This window comes from Setaria italica, chromosome IX (genome assembly GCF_000263155.2).
Source record: "Setaria italica strain Yugu1 chromosome IX, Setaria_italica_v2.0, whole genome shotgun sequence".
In the NCBI taxonomy this organism is placed as follows: Eukaryota; Viridiplantae; Streptophyta; class Magnoliopsida; order Poales; family Poaceae; genus Setaria; species Setaria italica.
Genome location: NC_028458.1, coordinates 54,518,391 through 54,541,810, shown reverse-complemented (window position 1 = coordinate 54,541,810; position 23,420 = coordinate 54,518,391). Strand labels below are relative to the sequence as shown.

At 45.8% G+C, this 23,420-nt stretch overlaps 2 protein-coding genes across 3 annotated transcripts; both read left to right on the top strand.

The window, feature by feature from the left end:
• The first annotated feature begins 244 nt into the window (after positions 1-244).
• Positions 245-4,405, top strand: LOC101763667 (uroporphyrinogen-III synthase, chloroplastic). Of its 2 annotated transcripts, none has more exons than XM_022823405.1 (10): positions 245-514; positions 1,404-1,491; positions 1,725-1,791; positions 2,052-2,170; positions 2,288-2,383; positions 2,664-2,716; positions 3,271-3,356; positions 3,670-3,804; positions 3,963-4,014; positions 4,093-4,405. In XM_022823405.1, the coding sequence occupies exons 1-10, from the start codon at positions 338-340 to the stop codon at positions 4,105-4,107; spliced, it is 888 nt and encodes a 295-aa protein (XP_022679140.1). In that variant the 5' UTR covers positions 245-337; the 3' UTR covers positions 4,108-4,405. The 2 variants fall into 2 exon arrangements, with proteins under 2 accessions (XP_022679140.1, XP_004985444.1); XM_004985387.4 differs by having other exon boundaries at positions 247-514; positions 2,661-2,716.
• Positions 4,406-17,049: 12,644 nt separating this feature from the next.
• Positions 17,050-22,134, top strand: LOC101762980. Its single transcript, XM_004985385.3, has 4 exons — positions 17,050-17,231; positions 17,540-19,268; positions 19,985-21,105; positions 21,193-22,134. Exons 1-4 carry the CDS (start codon positions 17,128-17,130, stop codon positions 22,082-22,084), a joined length of 3,846 nt encoding a protein of 1,281 aa, XP_004985442.1. The 5' UTR covers positions 17,050-17,127; the 3' UTR covers positions 22,085-22,134.
• The last annotated feature ends 1,286 nt before the right edge of the window (positions 22,135-23,420 follow it).

Sequence of the window (23,420 nt, the reverse complement as noted above, 5' to 3'; positions counted from 1 at the left end):
CGGGGAGGAGCTCGTCGCGGCGACGGCGACGGCGGCCGCGGCCGGCACGATTGATCAACCGTCGACGCACAGCTTGGATTCTCTCATGCATGCATGATTTGTGACGGAGTATATGAATGAACGTGTTTCTGAAAGAAAAGAAGAGGAGCACACGTTTCACGGCCCACAAGTCACCCACTGACCCACCAAATAACGCTCAGCCCAAACGGCCCGCTATCAACGCCGAGTGAAACGGACTGGGAGCGACCGCAGAATCGCAGACCCAGATCCAGGCGTGGGGCCCGTGTCCAGAGCGTCTTCCTCTCCGGTCTCCTCCACCCACAAGCTCCATGCGGCCATGGCCTTCTCTTCTTCGCTGGCGTTCCCCTTCCCTTCCCCACCTTCTGGCCAAGCCCGACCCGCAGGAAGGCTCCGAGCCGGCGCCACCGGTAGGTTCCTGGGGTGCTCCTCGCCCCCGCCCGACGTCGTGGTGACCCGCGAGCGGGGGAAGAACGCCAAGCTCATCGCCGCGCTGGTGAGTCCCCCCAATGGGTACTTACTTCTCCCATTGTGCTTTCGTCTTCAAATCTGTAGTTAGAGATACGGAGGAGGTGGCAGTACGAACAGTTTGCGAAATTGAAGGAGTATTGCAGGTTAATTGCCTTTCTCGGCGTGCTAGACATGCGGCCTGTTGTTCTAGCTTGGGGAATTATACTGGTTTCCTTCACGGGAGAGTTAACATGGGGCGTGATATGGAGGACCTCATTGCAAAATTTGTACAGTAGCTTACTGATTGCTAATGGAGCTGACTACTACATCGTCCTTCTGAAACTGCCATCAGGAGTTCAGATTCACTAGGCATTTCCACTTTTCTGTGATGTGTGATTTCAAATTTATGGTTCCATCTTGGAATGTATTTTATCTTCCATCTTAGTCCTTGCTCCCTTATTTTTTTAAAAATATGGAGCCTAGTGTCAATACTGCATTGTCGATTCTGACCAATTTGGCTTCGAATGGTAGGGAGCTGCCGTGGGGGGCAGTAGGCAATATCACCAATTGTGATGGTTACAGCCTTACAGGCCATGGTTCGATCTTTGTCACCCACAATCACAAGCCCTTCAAAAATGCCAGGGCAAAATAAAATAGAATAAAACTCTCATGCAGACTTGAACCATGGTCCTTAGTGAAGACAATACCTGGGAGTCTGCTGAAAATTTCTCAGGGTGACTTGAATCATGAATATACTTAGATTCTGATAATAATTAAGTTACTTGTGGGATAACCATGTAAAGATCATCTTACAAAAGACTAATATTGTTTAAATTACTGCTGGTCTCCATAAGTTCAGAGATTAGTCTTTCTTTCTAGTTATTCTGTTGATTGCTGCCTAGCATTTATATCAATTTTCTAATTGGATTCTGTAGGAAAAGCACAATATACAGGCTCTGGAACTTCCTCTTATTAAGCATGTTGATGGCCCTGATACATATAGGCTTCCAGATGTCTTACGTAGTAAGTGTTAGTCTTTCTTTGTACTGTTCGCCCACTCAATTTCATTTTCAGAGTTTTATTCTTTGGATACACAGCACTTAACATATCCAGTCTTTCCTCTTAGCCTTTTTATATGTTTTCTCCAGAAGATATTATAGTAGTTCATTTCATGATATTCTCCTCTTCATACTAGCTCTAAAACAAATGCAATTGGAAAGTCATGGTTTAGTCTCAATGGAATTCTGTATTTACAGATGACAAGTTTGACTGGATTACTATAAGCTCTCCTGAGGCAGCTGCAGTGTTCCTTCAGGGATGGAAGTAAGCTTCAAGCATATTGCAGTTATGTGCTATATGTTGCTGTACAAGTAGTAATTATGCCTCAATTTATGCTTCATTCCTTATAACTTGTCACAAATATTTGTGCCAGTATTTCATTAGCTAACAGACTACATGGTATATCTTTTTTCTATAGTTCTACAGACTTAATTCCTTAATTTCAAATAATTGTTGCATCACCAGATCAAACATAACCTAAGACTGCCATTTTTTATGCGAGCTGCACAATAATTCAATGCCAGGGCAGCTGGAAGTCCTAAGGTGCGAGTAGCGGTTGTTGGAGCAGGAACTGCAAAGGTTTTTGATGAAGTATCACAGTCTGATGATCAATCTCTTGAGGTTGCATTTTCACCTTCCAAAGGTATATTCTCTTGTGGTTTCTATGATGTCCTTGCTATGTCTGTATTTTCAAGATTTATTGCTCTTTTGCTCATCCTCAATTATTTATCAGCTTTAATGAATTTTCCTTGTTCATCAGCTATGGGTAAAGTTTTGGCCTCAGAGCTTCCCAGGGGCAGTGAGAGTACATGTAAAGTGTTGTATCCTGCATCAGCAAAGGCAAGCCATGAAATTCGTGAGTCAGTTTGCTTCTTTCGTTATTATTTTCTTCTGCTTTCACTAAGGCCACATGTTTCTCACATTAACTTTTTTCAAAGTGGAGTGTTGGTTTCTACACGGTATTGCGTATTGATTTTGATCCCCAGTCAATATTCAGTCTTCTAGTTGAAATTTTATGGTTATGAGCTCTTAATTTGTCGTATGAGATCGATGCTCTTGATTTAATCTTTTTTTTATTCAGGAACTGTGTACACTATCTCTATCTGCATTTACGTTACTTTTTTCTAATGCAGAAGATGGGCTATCAGATCGAGGATTTCATGTGACAAGACTGAATACATATACAACCGTAATTTTTTCACTTATGTGGGATGAACTTTTTCATTTACCTTTTCTAATAATCATCTCCTTTCTCACCACATGCACAAACAAGTCTTTCCACATCCTGTTGAACTTATTCCTGTGGTCTGTGGTACCTTTTTTAAACATGAATCTTTTTTGTTGCTGTTGAGAATTTGCTATATCAATTTCATTTGTGCTTAGGTATGGATCTTCATACGAACTGAACTTTTACGACAATGTAAGCTGAACTATTGTTGTTTGTCTATTTATTTCTTGTTGGTTAAAATTTTGGTTAGCTGTTGAACTCAATCTCTTGCTCAACTATTCACTCTGCAGATGCTTAATCTAATGATGAACTCTGGACCTGAGATATACATGTCTAGCATTCTTTAATTTAATAGTGTCATTTACTTCTGTACTTTTGCATGCATCACCAGACTACCAGAGTAGAGATTTCTACCGTAAGAACCAGAAAACAATTGGCATCACTGTTATATCACATTCCTGTGCATGGATTTTGGACATCTGGTAATAATATTAAGGTGTTGTGTATGCATGCAGGTACCTGTTGAAGATGTCGAACCACTAACTTTAAAGCTTGCTATTTCAGCTCCAGTTGTTGCAGTAGCTTCTCCTTCCGCATTGAAGTAATTATAGCAAGCACATTTGGATAAATTTTTCACAAATCATCTTGGTTCGTGCAAAGTAAAGCTGTTGTTGAATCGATACTAACATTTAAACATCAAATACTTTTGGGGAAGCTCAGTTTAACCTTATAAAAGGGGAGCATGCCATGCCAGTTAACCATCCATATACACAAGTAAAAACTTGAAATATGCTATTTGCCTGGATTGACTTTCCTTGAACCAGCAGCCTCCCAATATTTACTTCCATTTTGCCACAGTTTGCTTTTATATGTGGTTCCATTGTTCAGTCTTTTTTGCCATCATTGTGATGCAGGGCTTGGTTAAAGCTGATCTCAAAAGTCGATAACTGGAATAATTCCATCGCTTGCATTGGTGAGACCACTGGCTCTGCAGCGAAGAAATTGGGTCTGAAGAGCATATATTATCCCACAACCCCTGGACTTGAAGGGTATGCACACATCATGTTGCCCTTTGAACAACATCATCCAATTGTCATGCACACGTCAGGGATGTTGAACATTTCAAACTGCTGTTCTCACCAAATATTGCGCAGCCCTTGACTACTGCCTAATCTGTACGCCTGACTTGTCATGTTGCTTTTCACAGGTGGGTTGAAAGCATTCTTGAAGCGCTCAGAAGCCACAGGCAATTAAAAGAGGTTTCTTATCTTATCCTTGCGTCCTATCCTGATTTTTCTTGGTTTCTTCCGTCATAGCCTTCCCTGTTTCTGCTTTAGGCCCCAAAATATTGAACACGGGCAGCCCCTTGTACCGGATGACGCATGACGGAGCTTCTTGACGTTGGTGGCCGGCTGTAGACTCAGGAATTCTTTGCTTCTTTGGCCTTATCACGCCTGATGTACAGCCTAATGTTGTTTCGTCAGTGAAACTTGATCATCTGCTGTGATTAAACTAGCTGTAAATTGTGTGAGCTGTACAGGGTAGCATGTGAACAAGTTCTGAATCGCGGTTCAGTGTTGTGATGTGGCGCCAAGTTGTACTGTTTCTACTAATTTTCATAAGAAGATGAGAGAGTCCTTGTTACCTGTACATGTCAATTGTCGAGGAAGTCGATGCATGTATAAAGCTGCAAATGTTTTTGCCTTTCCATAGGGGGGGTGGGCGGGTGGCGCTCAGTTGGGCCATATAAAGTGTTTCCCGGGCTGAAAGGCCCATATCTGTACTTGTACTGTACCCTTTTTTTTTTCTGTGGTAGCCTCAGAACCTGTATAGGGCGTGCGTGCACCATCTCTTCTCTCTCTCCATTCGTCTTTTTCAACGAGGTTAGCAGTGCCGTCTTTGTTTGGCTAACTGCGTCTTGTCGTCACGCTAAGTGGTGCTTGTGTGCGTTGAGGCACTGCATCTTTCGCCGTTGGAGTAATGATAGGAGATTCTGAATACCGCGAGGCTACGGAATCTCCGTCCCCCCGACCTCACACCAAAGATTCCGTCTCGCCTTTGAATCTAACACGAGGAAGCCAATCATAGCTTGCAAGAAAACCCCTCCGTCATGAGCTTGTTAACCTCTCCCAACGATAAGCCCATCACGTTAGAGTTTGTTTTCCCGTTTTACCCTCTATAAATCCGGCACATACGGCCGGTGTGTCAGCGTCACGAGTCACCGCAAGTCTACGGCACTTTTTTACTGCAGCCGGTTGATTAGTAGTTAGCAACCGAGGTTCATTGGTGGCAGAAATTTCCGAGTCCAACAACGGAACCAATCGTCATCAACGTCTCCGTCATATGTTGCAGGTCCAAGTAACTTAAATTAAGCACGGCTGGTCAAAAGCTGCGTGACGACGGCGAACGCTTCGCCGCCGGCGAGTGGACGCAGTTGCATAATCGGACTGCACGGGCGGCGCCACCAACGTCGCCTTTGCGGACGTACGCCAAGGTAACGAGCGGCCGACACCGAGCCGAGAGACCGAGAGCGCCCCGCCGCTGTCTAAAAAATAAGGGCACTCCTAGCGGCCGATGTTCGATGGAAAATCCGTCGCAACATTAAAAAAACATCTGCAATATTGAAAATCTATAGGTGAAATGTTAAAAAATATACGAAAAATGACTACGTCGTTCGACTCTAGGATAAAAAATTCCCACTGCAACATAAACACTATGTTTCATGCAACATTCACTGTGAAATATGCGAAAACAATAGTTGCAACATCGATACTTAACTATTGCAACATATGTCGGAGCGTCCGTTTTTCTTTTTAAGATTCCGGACGTCCTCCTCTCAGCGTTACCAAAAAAATAATCACCTGCAACTTTGCGAATATGCGCCTCGAAATCTATGGCGAATTTTGCCATCGTCCTTTCGGCAATGGTCCAGCCGACTTTTTACCTCGCGAAAAGGTGGGGGCAGAGGATAAAGAGAGGCTTTGGCAACTTGGCGTAAAGGCGTGGACTAGAGTTGGAGTTGTTAAACTGCGAATATAGTACAGCAACCAGTACTTAATTAGGAAGGAGAAGGAGGAGAGTATCAATCAGTGGTGGTGGTGGTGCTAGATTACTAGATTTGCAAGCCTGACCAATGCAAATCCTGCGTTTATTTTACTAGCGTTTTAGGAGCAGTACTCGTCAGGCTCGAGAAGAGCGATGGGATTCGATTCTCTGGCCTGCTGATCACTTCGTGGTTCGCGTATGGTGGAGCCTGGCAGCTGCTACCTGACGCCGGTTGCAACTGCAGCTCACTCTCGGAGACATCAACCAGCTCCCTGACTGCCGTTTCTTCGCGTAATCCGAAGATATCTTTCTTCCGCGAAGATATCTGGGCTGTTGCTGGCAGTTCGGCCCTTGGCAACAACGAGGAGGAGGATTGGTGGTGGTGGTAGCTCAGATGAGTTGTTGAAGCCCACGGTGAGGAAAAGCTGGGGCGATTATTCGTATTCCAGTACGGATACAGCACACTACCAGTACGTTTTGTTGGTACCGTGTCGCCGTGCTGGGATGCTGGAAATGGACAGCTGATTGCCTGGTCCAGCACTGCACCGGGGCACTGGCCGGCGTAAGTAAGAAAAGATACCAACGCAAATCTAGCTCCAAGTGATTTGCATCGCCTCTTAAGAGAGCTAGCTAGCTATATATTCTGCCACAATGTGTCCAGTGCAACGTGCACAGGATGGCCCAGGAGTCTCTCTCTGTTGGAGCCGTCAGCCGTGCACTTGCACAATGCACGTCCACTCAGTCCACTACGCACCCTACACACTCTAGTATTCGTCGTTTGTTCGAGCGGCTGTAATCGGAGTACCACCTATCAACGCAGAGAGAATCAGAAGGCGCGCGCGCGCGCGCACAAGCATGAAGGCTGCTGGTGACTGCAACATGCCAAATCCAGAGAAGGAAATTAAGGGGGTGTTTGGCAACACCCTGTTAAAGTTTAACACCTGTCACATCGGATGTTTGGATGCTAATTAGGAGTATTAAATATAGGCTAATTACAAAACTAATTGCACAGATGGAGTATAATTCGCGAGACGAATCTATTAAGCCTAATTAGTCCATGATTTGACAATGTGGTGCTACAGTAACCATTTGCTAATGATGGATTAATTAGGCTTAATAGATTCGTCTCGCGAATTAGCACAGGGTTCTGCAATTAGTTTTATAATTAGCTCATGTTTAGTCCTCCTAATTAGCATCCGAACATCCGATGTGACACTGTTAAAGTTTAGCACCTCGTATCCAAACAACCCCTAAGGCCATCCTGATTTGGCTTTTGGGATGCCATGCATGTCCTGTCCTGGGTTCGTCCCATTCGCTGCTATGCATTCTCGTGCAAGAGACAACGTGTGCGTACGTGCGTGTACTCTTAACGCTTTCATATGGCACGGCACGCGGTTGGTGCAAATGCATTGACTACTACCTGTAGTTCGCTAATACTCGTATGATTCAGTAACCACTCCATCCCATGCTTTGTTTAGAGCAAGTAACCCAAACCGATCCAAAGAGGAAAACATAATTTACCGTGGGTGTAACAGAACTAGCTGCCTTGTCTCTTCCTGCCGACTGCTAGTGGTAGCAGTAGCCTTTGCCTTGCAAAGAATCAACCATGCATCTAGGCTTTTTTTTTTTCTTTTTGCAAAGGGGCTGGATCCCATATACTAAAAGAGCCGGGCTCTTACAAACAACACCCTGGGGAAATTCAGAATTACATCCAAGTCCACAGCACTCATTCCTAGCAATGTAGAATGGCGTACAAGACCCTAACAAATATAAAATTTGAAACTGCGGTCCTTGAATCTGATGCAGAGCTCCCGCATGTCGAGCCGTTTCCGGTTCCTCCGGAATCAAAGAAGAGACACAACAGCAGGGAGAAGAACTCAACCAAGATGCTCGACGAGACCTCCAGCTTTTTGCCGCAAGACGTCTCCCCTCTGGCGCACATCGGCCTTCATCGCCTTGATCTTGGAAGAGAAGTAGTCCGGCATCGCTGAGGAACTCGGTGACCTAGAAGAAGAATTCCACAGCTGTGCCGCTCAAACCAGAGGTCGGCAACAACCAGGACACAAGCCCCACACAAGGGAGATCCAGTTCACAGCTGTGGAAAAGGGGAACACTAACCTCACTCCATAGTTGGCGGAGATGACGCTGCCGCCGGCGACATCAGCGAAGACCACGAGGAGGAGCAAAAGCCTCCTGTGACCCTCCCTGGAGGGTCGCCGACACCGCCGCCGCCGGAGACGCACAGGGGAAGGGAACCCTAGACGATAACATAAGCGCCATCGCGGCATCACCGATAAAAGGAAGCTAGAAGGCCTACATCTACAGCTATACAGGTCCCACCCGCCAAGGTGCCGACCTCCCCTAGCCACTCCGGTGCCCTGAGGGCGTCGGGGGGAAGGGGGCCGGCGGATCAACGGAGGGAAGAGGAGAGTGCCCTCGAAATCGCCTGAGGCTATTGTAGCATGGGGAAAGATAGCAGGTTCAGCTGCGCACTAACCATGCATCTAGGCTGAGAGACTTTGTCGCATGTTGGGGCAGTATAGTACTCGTACGTGCGGCCTTCGTTATCTCTATAGACTTAAAACCGGTAAACTTCTCGGGCCGAGAACAAGCCACATCGCCCACAAAACCTCGGCCGTCGGATCGCGCGTGAATGGCTCAGATTATCTGATAAGTTAGGCAATTTTGTAAAAAACCCCTCCTACTTTGTCGAATTAACTCAGAGTCCAACCCACCTCTCATGCATTTTTTCAAAAAACCCCTTGGACTTTATAGAAATCAACCCGGAGTCCAGCCACCTCTCAAGCAATTTTCTGAAAACCCCCTCAAGCTGTATAGAAATACCATTTATTTGAAAAACCCTTAAAACTTCTCGGGCTGAGAACGAGCCACGTCGCTCGAAAAACCTCGGCCGTCAGATCGCGCGTGAACGGCTCGGATTATCCAATAGGCTAGGCAATTTTGTAAAAAATACCTCGGACTTTGTTGGAATTAACTCGGAGTCCAACCCACCTCTTAGGCATTGTTTCAAAATAACCCTTGGACTTTATAGAAATCAACCCACAATCCAGCCACCTCTTAGGCGATTTTCTGAAAACCCCCTCAAGCTTTATAGAAATGCTATTTATCTGAAAAACCCTCGAACTATACCAAAACCAACCTGCAATCCATTACATCGGTTATTGGTTGCCTCTACAATTCAAACACTAAAACACGTTCAAATCAAAAAGTGTTGAATATGAAAGTTATTCAAAATTTAAAAATGCACAACATTTTCGTACACCAAATTTTCAAATCCGAAGCGCTTTTATGTAGATCTAAGGTCCAATATTGGAAAAAATTTAGATTACATAGCTCCTAAAAACCGACCATTGCACTACCTTCCCTTTTTAATTAAAGTCTTCAACAAATTAATATAATTTATCCTTAGTTAATTCTAAAAAAATGTAAAACAGTTGCCAATATCCAATGAATGATAAGTAATTTAGAAGCTCGGGTGCCTTTCAAATTTTGAATTTTATACAAACACGCACCTGTTCTCCTCCAGCCGATCTTATAAAAGCTGTCAAAAACTTTCCAACTTATACTTTTGTTTTCATCCAATAGCATGAATTGCATATATATGCAATGCTCAAATTTCCTATACGCGAAACTCCTCATTCAATTCAACATATGTAGAGAAACATTCATATCTCTGCTGCCAATGAATCAAAAGATAAACTTCAGGATCCAAAACGTCAACAGGGATTCCTTCTACAATTGTTTTTATCGATGTTGCAAGGATTACAGAGACTAGCAAAACTCTTGTCAAGTCCTGGCTACCTCTTGTATTCTCTACAGTTAGAACCTAAATTTCATTTACAAAATTGCCTACTTGCAACTACAGTCTCCACGGCTCCATCATCGCTTTCTCGATCCACTTAATCCCCATCTCCATGTCAATTGTGTAATCATCTCCACCTCCATACATGGGCTACGCTAATACTACTCACAGGTCATCAACTAGACCAGCCCAAGCTGGTGCACCAATGCCGCGCCCCAGTTTCTAGGGACTTGCTTGAAAACTATTTCTTCTGACGGGACAGTGCTCCAAAACTAATATATTAAATTCGACACTAAAAACACAATGCAAATATACCCGTAGTGAACCAACAATTAAACACCGGCTCCTCTCAAATATCTGGCTGTTGCGGTCACTGGGATTGCGTAAAATATGGCAAAGCCTCCCAATTGGATGGTGGCTGCATTTGTGCCTGTTCGGTTGGCATCTGGCAACAAGTACTCTTTGTCTCCTGTCCTGTCCATCGGTGATAAGCACGGACGCGTGTAAATGCAGAAGTAGGCTTGGAGCTGCGGTGCCCATGGTAGTCCACGGTTGGTGACTGGTAACGCCTCTCGGTACTCGGTGGTCAAAAAGGTCGTTCGACTGAAGACCATTTGATCATCCTGCTTGCCTGCTTCTTTTAGTGATGGCAGCAAATGTTTCAAAGACTAATCTGAATCCGAAAGGTAAAGGTCGATGCAATTCGCTCGACCTTTCTTTTCAGATGGCATTAATGCAAAACTTTGACACGTCTGAAAGGTGCAATTTGATGCAACTCGCACGAGCATTTGCATATTTTATTTGTCCTCTGGATTTCTGAAACGGCGGTTGCGTGTCTGCGACTCCGAGTCCTTGCTGCCTGGAACCAATGGAAGATCGGTGATTAGACCCATCACCGAGCCCTAGTTGAACCAGGCCAAGTCCCTCCAAACCAAACCGAAAGCGACACGGCACCACCACAGGACACCGACAGCGCGGCCCACCGTCGGATTCCGCGGGCCCGGCCGTGTGGGACCCACGCCACGCACCGCGCCGCGCGACACTCACCGGAATCCGCTACCCACAGCAGCGGGGTCCCACGGGAAGAGCCGCCGCGCAGGGAGTGTGCCACGGCGGCGGGTAAGGCCGGCACCCGGTGCGGAATCCGCTAGGACGGCGACAGCGCCGCCGCGGCCAGATTCCTGCCGTTAGGTCGACCGTTAGGTGGACGCGTGTCGACCGCTGAGGCGAAGGTGGCTAGGGTTCGGACCTCGGGGCACCTGATTAATGTTAAGGGGAGTGCGTGTGACTGCAGGTGCGATTGCTTTCTGACTACTATTTTTAACCCATATATTTTGATCATATTTTGGTGCATGAATCGCCACGATTGCAGATTAGGAACTCGAGGCAGCATCATGCAAATTATGGAGATCGAAACTCCATTTTGCATCACCCGATGCTAATCATGAGCAATGTGAGCGTTAAAATAGGGGATGTTTACGGGTCATTCGAGTGTTTCTGCCTCCGCTAATACCCGATGTATCATCCGTCTGTAGATCAACGGTTCATCTTTGATAGATTCCATAACCCTAACACCCGATCCCCATCCCCACCTTGCACGTTGCCACTTGTGCCTCCACCAATGCTTGGTGCTGTTGTCTCAAGAGTAGCATGCAGTTTCAATGATCTCGAGGTGTAATCTGTGCGGCCACGCCTTCATCATTCTTTTTTTTTTTTGCCATAGCCTATGGTAAGTTTCTCCTCCACATTTGCCCCTTATTCCTCATCGCCGAATCCACCGCCGCACTAACTCCACAAGATATGACTACCCCATCTTTATTCTACCAAACTAGCCTCCTCCACCTATCGTGGTTGGCGACCACCTCTTTGCCACCCTGTGACCTTCACGCACGGGTCGGTCTGCCTTCGGCAAGCTTTCTTCTATGCCGGTGGCCCTTCTCGAGAAAGCCCCCACTTCTAACCGCTAAAGGTAGTTCACCAAGCAACAGAGACGGATGGTGCGTTCCACGTGAATCATGGCGTCATCCAACTCGGAAAAAAAAATAAAGTGAGATCCTTCCAAAATACCCGAGTGTTATATAGCTTTTTCTCAAAAATATCCATTCTATTACTAAGTTTTTTTTATGTTGCGCCAGCCTGTTGTTCCTCAATCTGCATGTTGTAAGCGTGTGTGTACACGAGCTTGTCTCTCTGTGAGCTTGCTTTACGGTGTTGTTACTGAACGTCTTTCTTCTTAATATAATAATACGTAGCTCTCTCCTGCGTATTTAAGAAAAAAATATTTATCTTTATCTTTCCTAAATTATTTTGAGATCGCTCATGCACATTGTTACAACTGACAAGCAGCTCATAAACCTAACCGGTTTCAGCTGTGTTGTACAGTGATCCATTCGTTCCATCCGCATCATTACTTGCAAGGCCACCACCTGTGTGTGCAGACTGCAGAGCACGAGCTGACTTGTATATAAACATAATGGCGTCGCGTGGTTGGATCATGTGCTTAGACGATCAAAGATGGAAATCTTCTAATGGAATATTGGCCCCGCAAAACGTATGAATGGTCCAGACATCTTTTGTCAATTCGGACACAGAGCCTGTGGGGTTTTGAATCTCTGGCGGTAGGCTTCCCTAGGAAGTTGACGTGAGAGATTAACAAAACAGCCATGCCGGATACAAAGGATTCTTCCCAACCAATGAAAGTTTTAGAAACCTTTTTCAATAGGGGTTATTCTAACAAAAGCCTAGTTCAACCAATCCTTAGGAGGCCCTGTCAGGAAGCAAGCTGACATTAGTGGCGAGCACGATGCACTCCAACCACGACCAGGCAGCTGTGCCACGTCGTACAATTCCCCTTTTTTATTTTTCTTCTAGGGGATCAATGAGCTCCTAACGAAAAAAGTGTCCACGTCGTACAAATGTGCTGGTCCAACAGACCCTGAATACTCTGATCGAAAGCAAGAAAGCATCTGTAGTTTCTAGCAGTAATTTTTTCCTAATTAAACTTACGTGTCATTTTAGAGTACGTGCAAGGGTAATTCTGCCTTGAGGGTTCCCAAAGAGAGAAAAAGGACCATTATGGCCTCAGTTTCATTTTGCCAGAAAAAACATGGAAGAAACCATACGGATGGGGAATAGAGCATTGCATCACTCTACAAAATTCTAGGATGAATTGTAGTCTGTGCTTGAAGAAAATTAGGTGGCCTGCAGATTTGGGACAGGTTTTTACCTCCTCCCGTGATCTACAGATAAATTTCCAAAAAAAAAAACAGAGAAGAATGGAGCTTATTGTCCCCGGTTCAATATTGACAAGACCACATTCTATGACCAGCCATCAACAAGGAGACCAATTTCCAAAAAAGAAAAACAACAAGGCCCCGTTTGGATCATTGGAATTGAATTCCAGTCTAATAATCATAATTTAGATACAAATTAATTAAGCTAATATAATTGTATGTGGAATATAGTTGTATATTATAGTTGGTGATATGGGAGAGATACTTATATGCTGCATTTCTACTATAGAGAAGCGGGTCCAAGAGCGTGCTATAAGAATTGAATTCCATTCTAATAACCATAATCTATAGAATCAATTTTCATCTCCCACCCCATGAATTTAAGATAGGCTTATATCTAAACTTTGGAAAGTTGTGGAATGCCACATTCCAACATAAATTAGCCTACTCCATTAAATAGATTCCAATTCCTTCAAAATGAAAGGACCCAAACGGGGCCCAATTGTTTTGTGGCTGTAAAGTATACCGAACCCATAGGCATAGATCCGAGATGAATACATGGGAAAGTGCTCTGGTCCTAGGAGGGAGAAAAGAAGGTTTGACAAAAGTGGTTCCTACATGAGTAACTCTTAAACAATGGGATTCTTGAGTGTTCACCTGACCAATATCTAGAAAGGTGTTAATTATTCTTGGTTTTTCACCCGTCCAACATTTGGCATAGAGGTAAAGGATTAGTGTTTCCTTGGAAAAAAAGTGAACTAAGGCTTCACTGAGATCAGCCCGTAGTGAGCCACGCAAAGTTACGGCCTATTTAAATGTTTGGTATTTCTTTCTTTTTAGCGCTGTGATTTCGCATTGGGAGTTGGCGAGAAAAACACTCACAACAATAGCATGGGGCTGGGCACACCAAATTTTGTGATTCAAATCACGGCTACAACATATGTTCAACTTCGGTTACTCGTTGCGCCGAGAAGCGGGGCGCCGATCCAAAACGGACGCTAAATACACGGGTCAAAAGCGGGAAAGCGTCTTCGGTTCCTAGTAGTAAGTTTTTTTCTAATTTAATTAGGTTTTCTTTTAGAGGAAGTGTGTCTCTAGAATTTTTTAGGATAGAAAAAGGACCATTATGCCCTCAGCTTAATTTTTGCAAAAAGAAAAAGGTACTTGAGAAAACTGGAAGACCAGGGGGAACAGAGAACTGCCTCACTCTACAAAATTAGGATGAATTGTAATCTTTGTGTGGACAAGAAAATTAGGAGGCGTGACGGTTTTTACCTCCTAAGTATTGGTTGACCTATAGAAAAATTTCCAAGAAAGGAGAGGGAAATTATTTCTCCCCGGACCAATATAGAACAAGACCGCATTGTACAATGACCAGCCATCAACCGGGAGACATATTAGTTTCCAAAAAAAGAAAGAAAGAAAAACAACACTTGTTCTGTGGCCGTAATTAAAGTGTACCGAAGGAAGAGCACTGGTGTAGAACCGAGATGGATCATGGATCCTACATGCGGTGAGTCTTTTTCAGACGTCGGGGTCACAATACGCGCGGTCAATCGTCTTGAGCGTTGAATTCTTTATTGTTGGTCATGAGCCGATCAGAGTCACGGCTTCCGGGTCATGCATTCTTTTGCGAGTCCAGAAGTGACCCGGCTTCCATGTCCAAATTCATCGGGTGTCCAGGTTCACAAGTGTGCTCTGATGAGCAGAATAAAAAAAGAACAAACAGATGAAGGAAAAAAAAACATTCCTGCCACGACACCTGCACGCTGGGGACTGTGCTGTTGTGTCCGGGCCACTCGTATCGTATCACGCATATAAAAAACAGGCCGCCGTCCAATCGACGACGACGACGTGCAGCGGCCGTGCAGCAGGGTGGACGAGGACGATGCAGCCACGAGTTCACATCACAGGTACGTCGCAAGGCAACAAAAACCCCTCCTCCTGGGTCTCGCCGTCAGGGTCGTCGATCTCCTGGACGCGCCTGGCCGCGAACCGGCCTGCGGATAAGCCAGCCAGCCATCATCCGGCGCTATGAGGAGCGTGCGAACACGCGCGTGATCTCGACGCCTGGAGTCTCCTCACCCGTCGAATCCGCCGGAAAGGGACCGGAGTTGCTGGCTCGCTTATCCTCCCATCACTCATTTGCCGGTTCCATTCCATCTCGTGGCCACGACTAGCGATCGAACGAGCCGGGTGGCATTGGCAAGGGCATGGACTTCTCGCACAGGTTCTTGTTCGGCGTGCCAATCCCTGAGTCGTGTCTGATTCATTCCTGCGTTTCGTTTGCTCGAGGGGAGGGAACAACCGTCGCCGCGAGGAAGATGGAAACGTGCTACATGGAGTGTGCATGCTGGTACGCACAAAACATCCTCCCAAATTGGAACCTGCAAATTTTCAGCTAGCGGAAGCGCCACCGGTAGTGATTTGGAGTTTCCGCTTCGATTCCGTAGATCGTTGCACGGTCCATGTCATGTGCCTCCAACGGGATGAGTGGAATCTCCACTTTGTGATGATCCCACGCGTTTACTACTTCCGGTTAAGTTCTAGTGCGTGTAGGAGACACAAATGCGTGTGTGTCCGTAAAAAGGTGTGAGTGTAGGCATCCATGGAGATTCTCCTCCTGAATCTCGAAACCTTAACCGAGTGCTCCTCGTGACAACATCGATTTGTTGCAGCATTGGGAGCATAGGATGAGTTGATTAAGGTCACAAGGCATGAGAGGTGTGGAAAACATAACAATATTCGGTGACGCGAAATGATGAATTTCGACTACTAGAAAAACGTTGGATAGGGGACAAAAAGGTAGCAAGTGCAGTGGGAACGCCTTTCAAAACGAGGATTTGGGGAAGACGTGTGAAAGACACGCATGCGAGGTGGTGGAGGTCATGGCGAGAAACAAAGTGCCCAGACGAAGAAGACGATGAACAATCATCATCACATGATCTAGACAATTGATCGGCTTATTGGACGGACGCTAAATAAATTTTAAAAATTAATATAATTGCCCTACTACGTGGATGTCACATCGACTACTGCGACCTAAGGAGTGTGGGGGATGAGTCGATTATTGACCATATTTGTTTCCGCTTATGTGGGAAAAAGCAGAGGATCCCACCGAGGAACCAGGGTCAGAGCCGTTTCCTTGCACCACTTGATAGAGGTTGGCGGAGATGCGGGCTTTAAATGGAAAACTCGAGTAAAAGGAGGAGAAGGGGAATGAGAGCGATGAGTTGATCGAGTGTATTGGACGCACGCTGAATAAATAAATCCCAAAAAATATGATCACTCTAACGTTAAGAGCGTGGGGATGAGTTGATCGAGGACCATATTTGTTTCGCTTATGTGGATGTCAGTGTCAGAGAAAAAGTGAAGGATCTTGCCAAGAAACCAGGGGCAGAGACGTTTCCTCACACCGCCCGATAGCAGAAGAAGAGCAATAAGTTGATCTGAGTGTATTGGACGCACGCTGAATAAATCAAAAAAATATGATCTCTCTGACCTTAAGAGTGTGAGGATGAGTTGATCGCAGACCATATTTGTTTGCTTATGCGGACGTCAGTGTCAGAGAAAAAGTGAAGGATCCTGCTGAGAAACCAAGGTAAGAGCTGTTTCGTCGCCCGACAGTAGAAGAAGAGCGATAAGCTGATCGAGTGTATTGGACGCACACTGAATAAATAAAAAATAATAATGTGATCACCATACAATATTGGCCCACATCGACAACTACTGCGACATGAAGAGCATGGGGATGAGTTGATCGAAGACCATATTTGTTTCGCTTATGCATTTCAGTGTAGGAAAAAATTGAGAATTTGTCGAGGAACCTGAGTTAGAGCCGTTTCGTCGCATAGCCCGACAGCGGTTGGCGGAGACGCGGGCTTTAAGTGGAAAACCTGAGAAAAAGGAGAAAAATGCCCTACTATGTGACGTGTGGCCATAGTCACTATTAAGTATAAAAAATGGGAAAAAAATTTAGTGCCATATTATCACTAATAAGTATAAAAGGTGGGAACAAAATTTTCACAAAACAACTGTACTCGGTTAGATACCCAGGGGCAAATTGGTCTATTCAGGCTGTAAAGTCCCCGGTTTTCCTTTGGGCAAAAAAAAAAAAAAACCCAACCAACACCCAACTCATTTGTTTTCCTTCTTTTCTTCTCGCCTTCCTCCTTTTTCATTCCCCGCTGCCTGCCCCTGTCCCTCCCCTCCTGCCCTCCTCTCCCTTTTCTATATTTTTCTTTCTTTTCCATTTTTCTCCGTGGATTCCCATGGTCACAACAGTGAAGTCTCGACCGCCGCATGCTTCCTTCGCCATGAGCGGCCGCCGCCACCGCTCTTCGCCGGCGGCGCCTTCCTGCTCCTCCTTTACCGGGTAAGTTCTCTCCCCCCAACTCCCCTTCTCATCCGTTTTGCCAGTTTCTAGCAATCCTGAAGCGAACGAACTGCTCTGCCTTTTCCCCTCTCTCTGGATTTTTTCTTGTGTTCAGTAGTTCAAGCTTGATCCGTGCTTGAACCGGCTCAAAAGCATCAGTGGTGTTTCTCTATGTTCTTGTGTTTTTTTTTTCTCCTGAGGTTTTATCCGGCGATGTACTGCAGTTCGCTGGCACTTTCCCTATTCGGCGATCAACTGCAGCGATGTGTTGATTTTTTTTTTTTTGCGGCGTGTTGGGTTTCTTTCAGGGGTTCGTTGCTTGCGCTATGCTGCTTGACCTTGGTGCTCCTTGCTTTCCCCGTGTCGGCGGCGGCGGCGGAGGATTGCGCCGAGGAGAGTGACGGCGCTGACGGCGACGATCGCTGTCTCGGCTTCCGGGATGCCTGTGCAGACCAAAGCGCCTTCTGCTTCTCGTCCTCGCTGTCTCAGACGCTGCTTGCAAGCGCGGATGGCATCAAGGCGCCGGATTTGGAGGTGCCGAGGGAGTGGGGACCGTCGTCTCCGCCACTGGGTTTCCCGATGTCCGGCGGCGGAGGCGTGGTGACTTGCTCTTCTGTTGACACGACGCTCACCCGGGCGCGCAATGGATTGGGGCGAGACAGCGATGCTGGTGTGAGGTACAATGCAGAGCCTTGCCAGGCGCCGCTTGTGCCTGACAATTGGATGCGGGCATCAGCCGGGGTGCCGATGGAGTTGGATGTGCCGGCCGCAGATGTCGACCCGAGTGGCCTTCAGAGTTCCTTGTCGATGAATGTGGCGATTGACCCGCCGGTGTTGGATTGGGGTAGGAGAGATTTGTATGCCGCCTCCATGGCCACCTTGACCGTGGTGAATTTGAACAACGACAGTGCCCTGCGTCTGTATGAGCCATTCAGCACTGACCCCCAGTTCTATGTATATGGTTATGAGGATCTGGAGCTGCAGCCTGGGGATAATGCCACAGTTACCTTCATTTTCTTGCCAAAGTTGTTGGGCTCGTCATCAGCACATCTGGTTGTGCAGACAAATTTTGGTGGATTTATTATACATGCCAAGGGCATGGCTGTCAGTTCACCATATCAGATACTGCCATTGACAGGGATAGATGTTGTAATAGGTGGACAGGTAGGGAGGAACTTGTCGATATACAACCCTCATGATGATACTCTCTATGTTGAGGAAGTGGCTGTTTGGATGTCTTCATTGGAGAGCACAAGGTATTCTTCTCACCTTGTTTGCCAGCTAGGCCCGTTTGATGGAGCACTGGAGCTATCTTCAAGTAGCAACTGGTATACAGCAAGCAGTGACGAATCTGGATGGCCAGTGATGTATATTAGGCCTAGTGAGCAATGGGAGGTTCTTCCTTCAAGGAGGAACACTGTTATAGAGTTCAAACTGCAAGCTCTTTCTGAAGGCAAGGTGTTTGGTGCTATCTGCTTGAAAATGCGCAACTGCACTCCTGGTACGATGCATACTTTTGTGACACCTATTGAGCTAGAGGTGCATACGCGAACCTACTATGATTCCAGTGGCTTAATTGCTGTCACATTTGAGCATATATCGACTTGTGGTGAAAGTGGGTCTATATTTTCGCTTTCTTTACGGAATGGTGCACCAAAGTTGCTGAGGATTGTAGGTATTAGTGAGGATGACAGAAATGGCCCGATGATCTTTCAGGTTAAGTACCTGAATGGATTGATACTCTTCCCTGATACTGTAACAGATATAGCTTTAGTAAGATACACTTCTTCAGTTCCAGAGGACATTTCATTTGACAGCTGCAATATAGTGGTAGAAACAAACAGTACCCTTGGTAGTTCAGTCATAATACCGTGCAAAGATTTAGTGCGTGCATCTCTTTCCTATGCAAGTACTGCTGTCGTCGCTGAATCTGACGGACCGTTTACCAGACCATTACATGAGGAAGCTACCTCTGCTAATGCGAGGACAGGAACTTTAGGCAGCATGCTGCAAATTGAAGACTTGCATAATGTGAAGGTATGTCCTCCTTACACACGTGTTTTTTTAACAAGAAATAGACCCTCATTGCTTCAGTTGATCTTAAATGCCTTTCCCCATTGAAGTGCTAAATGCTTAGTAGGAGTTGTATTTGACATATGGCCTAGTATGAATGCTACCTTATGCTGTTTGATAGTTTTATCTAGCCCACCGCATTGTTCTCTCATCTTTCATGCCAATCCCACATAATTCATGTGTGTAGCTTCTATGTCCATTTTGTGTCTTCATGCATGAAACTGCATGGTGTCAAGTCTATGCTTATTTGGCAAGTATTTGTATGCTAGGTTTACTCATCTTGAGCTTGCTTTATATTTTTTTATTTAAGAGAATATGTTGGATGCCTTGCCTGAGTCTTAACTGTTGATCAGTTATTTTGATGAACGGTTTGATGTTATAGAGAAAATGTTTATCAGTAATGCTTAATACTTTTTTATGCTGCTACTGTAATATATTAATCTGATCTTGAGATTGATGCCTATAGCTGTATAATAGCAAAGTACCTTGGTAACTTGAGTTTATAGTTGTTGATTGCTCTTCGAATTTGAATTTTATCTCCAATTGTCCACATTTTTTTTGCTCTTGTGCTTAAGTACTGACAGCTGTTGGATTACTTATTTCAAGTGGGTTATACATCTGTGCATCTATATCCTTTTGCTTGTAAATCTGCTTATGTAAGTTCATAAAATGATTTGCAGCCAACGATCATGAGAGCAGTCAAAGCTGATGATACAATACTTAGACAATGGAGATCTCATGGAACAAGTGATGGGATTTCTATTCTAATGGATCATGAAATAATGTTTCCCATTGTGCAAATTGGTTCGCAGTTTTCTAAATGGATAAAGGTCCATAACCCAAGCCTGGAGCATGCAGCCATGCAGCTGGTAGTGAACTCTGAGGAAATCATAGACCAGTGCAAAACTGTAACTGATGTATGTGAACTCACATTCTCAAGCAAATCTCCAGAGATTAACTCAACTGAGACTAGATTTGGATTCTCGTTAAGTGATGTAGCAATCACAGAGGCCCATGTTGGTCCTTCAGAGACTGCTTTGCTTGGTCCTATTGTCTTCCACCCCTCGAATCGCTGCATGTGGTCAAGCATGGTTTTGATCAGAAACAACCTGTCAGGAGTGGAGCTGCTGCCTCTTCGGGCATATGGTGGACGGCAATCTATTGTCCTTTTAGAGGAATCCAAACCTGCATGGAAGCTAGAGTTTAACCTTGGCTCCAATATTCAGAATGTTCAGAATAAATCAACAATGACCAAACAAGAGGTCCCAAGCTCTTTGTGCAGCCAACAATTAACCAAGGAGATACATGTTAAAAACAGCGGTGACCTTCCTCTTCAAGTAACAAAGGTTAAAATTTCGGGAGCTGATTGTGGTGTGGATGGTTTTGCTGTGGACAACTGCAAGGGATTTAGCTTAGCACCAAGTGAATCAATAAGAATGCTCATTTCTTTTCAAGCTGACTTCTCTTCAGCTATGGTTAAGAGAGATCTTGAGTTAGTCATGACTACTGGCATCTTTCCGATCCCTATGACTGCAAATATTCCGGTTTGCATGCTTAACCAGTGCAGAAAGTCTTATCTCAGATCCACTCATTGGAAGCTGTTGGTACTCTTCTTTGGAGCTTTAACACTGCTTGTTCTTGTCTTTGTCCGATATCCCCCACATTCTTTGGCATGGGGCTCTCAAGATCATTACATCAAAATTGATGACAGGAAAAGTACCATTTTTGAGGAGAACAGGAAAAGTCCTGTTAGCAAGACTCTTAAGCCCTCTTTCCTTCACCAAAGCAGCAAAAAGTCCAGGTAAATTTTGAACAGTGCCACACCTTTTCCCAAGTCCTCTTCATTTTTACATTAACTTAAGTTCGATCATTTGTGGCTTGTGCACAGGGCCATAAAGGAACACAAAAGAACTGAAGAAGCTCTTGCTGAGAAATACCCTGCCAGTGTTATTGATAGCTCCAAGAGTACAGATGACAAGAACAATCCAGATGAAGAACTGCCAACTTCGACTATGTCCGTGTCCCCATCTAATCCAGTGGAAGACAAGGCCTCAGGAGAAGCTCCACGAACTAGTGAAAACCTCACTATCAGGATTGCTCGGGACAAAGGGAAACGAAGGAAGCGGAAAGTTGGTGGTGCAGGACTGGCAGGGAAGTTTGAAGTTTCTAGCAGCCACAGTGGGAACTCAACACCATCTTCGCCATTGTCACAAAGTTCAACCCCAAAACAAGGTTGGTCCTTTTCTGGTGCACCATCAGAGCTGAAGCATGGAAACAGACATGAGACTGGATTCGATGTTGAGGCAACTACATCATCAACTGGCACTAACCGCGAGAAGAAGACTTGGTCGCAAGTCGCCAAGGAGCAGCCTCGCTCGCGTTCAGCCTCACCTGGAACCCCATCACCTTCAGCTTCTGCACTGACCACCACCACATGGCGCTCACCAATGCTGTCCACTTCTTCCCCGATTGCGCCGCACGCTCGTGCTCCTGGCTCCAATCTGGTGAAAGACAAGGCTGTGAAGAGAGGTGAGGGTGCCAGGCTGAAGAAAGACTTCACATACGACATATGGGGAGACCATTTCCCTGCAAACCTGCTGGGGATAGTAAGGAATGGCGCGCCATGTAAGATGCCTGTTGCTTCTGAAGGGGCCTCCTATAGCTTGTTCGCTAGAGAGCCCCAGACCCTCATGATGAAGCCATCATCATCTGCACCGCCCGTGTCTCGCGGCCGCGGATCGCCGCCGTCTGATGTAGCAACTGGTTATGGAATAAAGTGAGCTGGAAAAAAATGGCTGAAATAATTTGACCCGGGTTTGCCGGAGCGTCTTGCATGCGTCCCTGCGCTCTGCGTTTCTACTAACCATGCGTCTCTGTTGGCAATTTGTCAACACAGAAAGCGAACCAGATTAAAAGTTTAAAAAATTAAAACTGACGTTTCTCTAAACCACTGACAATTATACTGTCTAGTTTAACGCCTGTAAACCGTACAGCAACGATCCGACTGAAATGTTAGCGAAACCAAGATCTGACTGCATTCTTTTGCTTCAGGCGAATGCGATTCAGAGATACAGAAACGATCCCGTAGCTACGATACGAACAAGAGGAGGTGATTGTACTGGCCTTTTCATCGCTCATACATACGCCACATGATTAGTAGCTTGTCCTGGCCTTTTCATCGCCGATACGCCACATGATTGGCCTCCCTCCAGGCCCTAGCTAAAGATTCTAAAGTGTCATGTCTCACCTCACTATCATCTGCAGACATGATGGAAAGTATGTTCCTGTATAAAGCAGGGGAGGTGCCTGAATGCTTGATGCATGTGTTAGTGGACGTCTCATTCGTTAATGCCAAAATATGCGCGCTTACGTAGCACGTGCAGATTAGGCAGAAAGCTCCCTTTGCGGATGCTAAGAATTGCCCTCTTCAGTTAATATCTTTGCAGCTTTCGCTAACTAACACTCTTTTTTGCTGCAAATTTCCCTGTGTGTCTGTTACACATTCACATAAAAAAGGATGATCCAAATCCTCTTCCTCAGGGAATCTCTGACAGACGCCTGGTGATCTTGTGAAATCAGAAGTGCTGAAGGTTATTTGCAAGGGCTGGAGCAAGGGCCAGTTTGGCAGGGCTTCGGCTCCTTTGAAAACGGCTCCGGCTCCGACTTCTCTTGTGGAGTAGCTTCTTCGACTTTGGCTCCTCCTTTTGGAAAACCGTTTGGCAAAACGGCTCTTTCATGTAGTTTAAAATGGTTAGATAAGGTGAAATACCCATAATACCCTTTCCTTTTCTTTTTTTTCTTTTCTTCCTTCTTTCTTTTCACTTCCTTCACTGTCCTTTTCTCTTCCTTCATTATCCGCCTCCCACCGCCGGCACACCCCAACCCCCGCTGCCCGCCTCCCGGCCGTCTCCGTCCCCGCCGGCCTGCCCCCCACCTCCCATCATCCCCGCGGCCGCCTCATCCTTCCTCCAATCCGCCTGTCCATTCCAACCCCATCTGCTCCGCCGCCGCTGGTGCCCACAACGCGCTCCGCCGTCGTCGTTGCTCCTCGCCATCGTGCGCCGCCGCTGGTACTGGTTCGAGGCAAGGCGCACGCGAGGAGGGGAGCAAGATGCG

Excerpts from the sequence above, each read along its gene's own strand:
- LOC101762980 (XM_004985385.3), top strand. The coding sequence starts at position 17,128 with ATGGTCACAACAGTGAAGTCTCGACCGCCGCATGCTTCCTTCGCCATG. Across the intron at positions 17,232-17,539 it reads TCCTGCTCCTCCTTTACCGG|GGGTTCGTTGCTTGCGCTAT; the intron begins GTAAGTTCTCTC and ends GGTTTCTTTCAG. Across the intron at positions 21,106-21,192 it reads CAAAGCAGCAAAAAGTCCAG|GGCCATAAAGGAACACAAAA; the intron begins GTAAATTTTGAA and ends GCTTGTGCACAG.
- LOC101763667 (XM_004985387.4), top strand. The coding sequence starts at position 338 with ATGGCCTTCTCTTCTTCGCTGGCGTTCCCCTTCCCTTCCCCACCTTCT. Across the intron at positions 2,171-2,287 it reads TGCATTTTCACCTTCCAAAG|CTATGGGTAAAGTTTTGGCC; the intron begins GTATATTCTCTT and ends CTTGTTCATCAG. Across the intron at positions 2,384-2,660 it reads AAAGGCAAGCCATGAAATTC|AAGATGGGCTATCAGATCGA; the intron begins GTGAGTCAGTTT and ends TTTCTAATGCAG.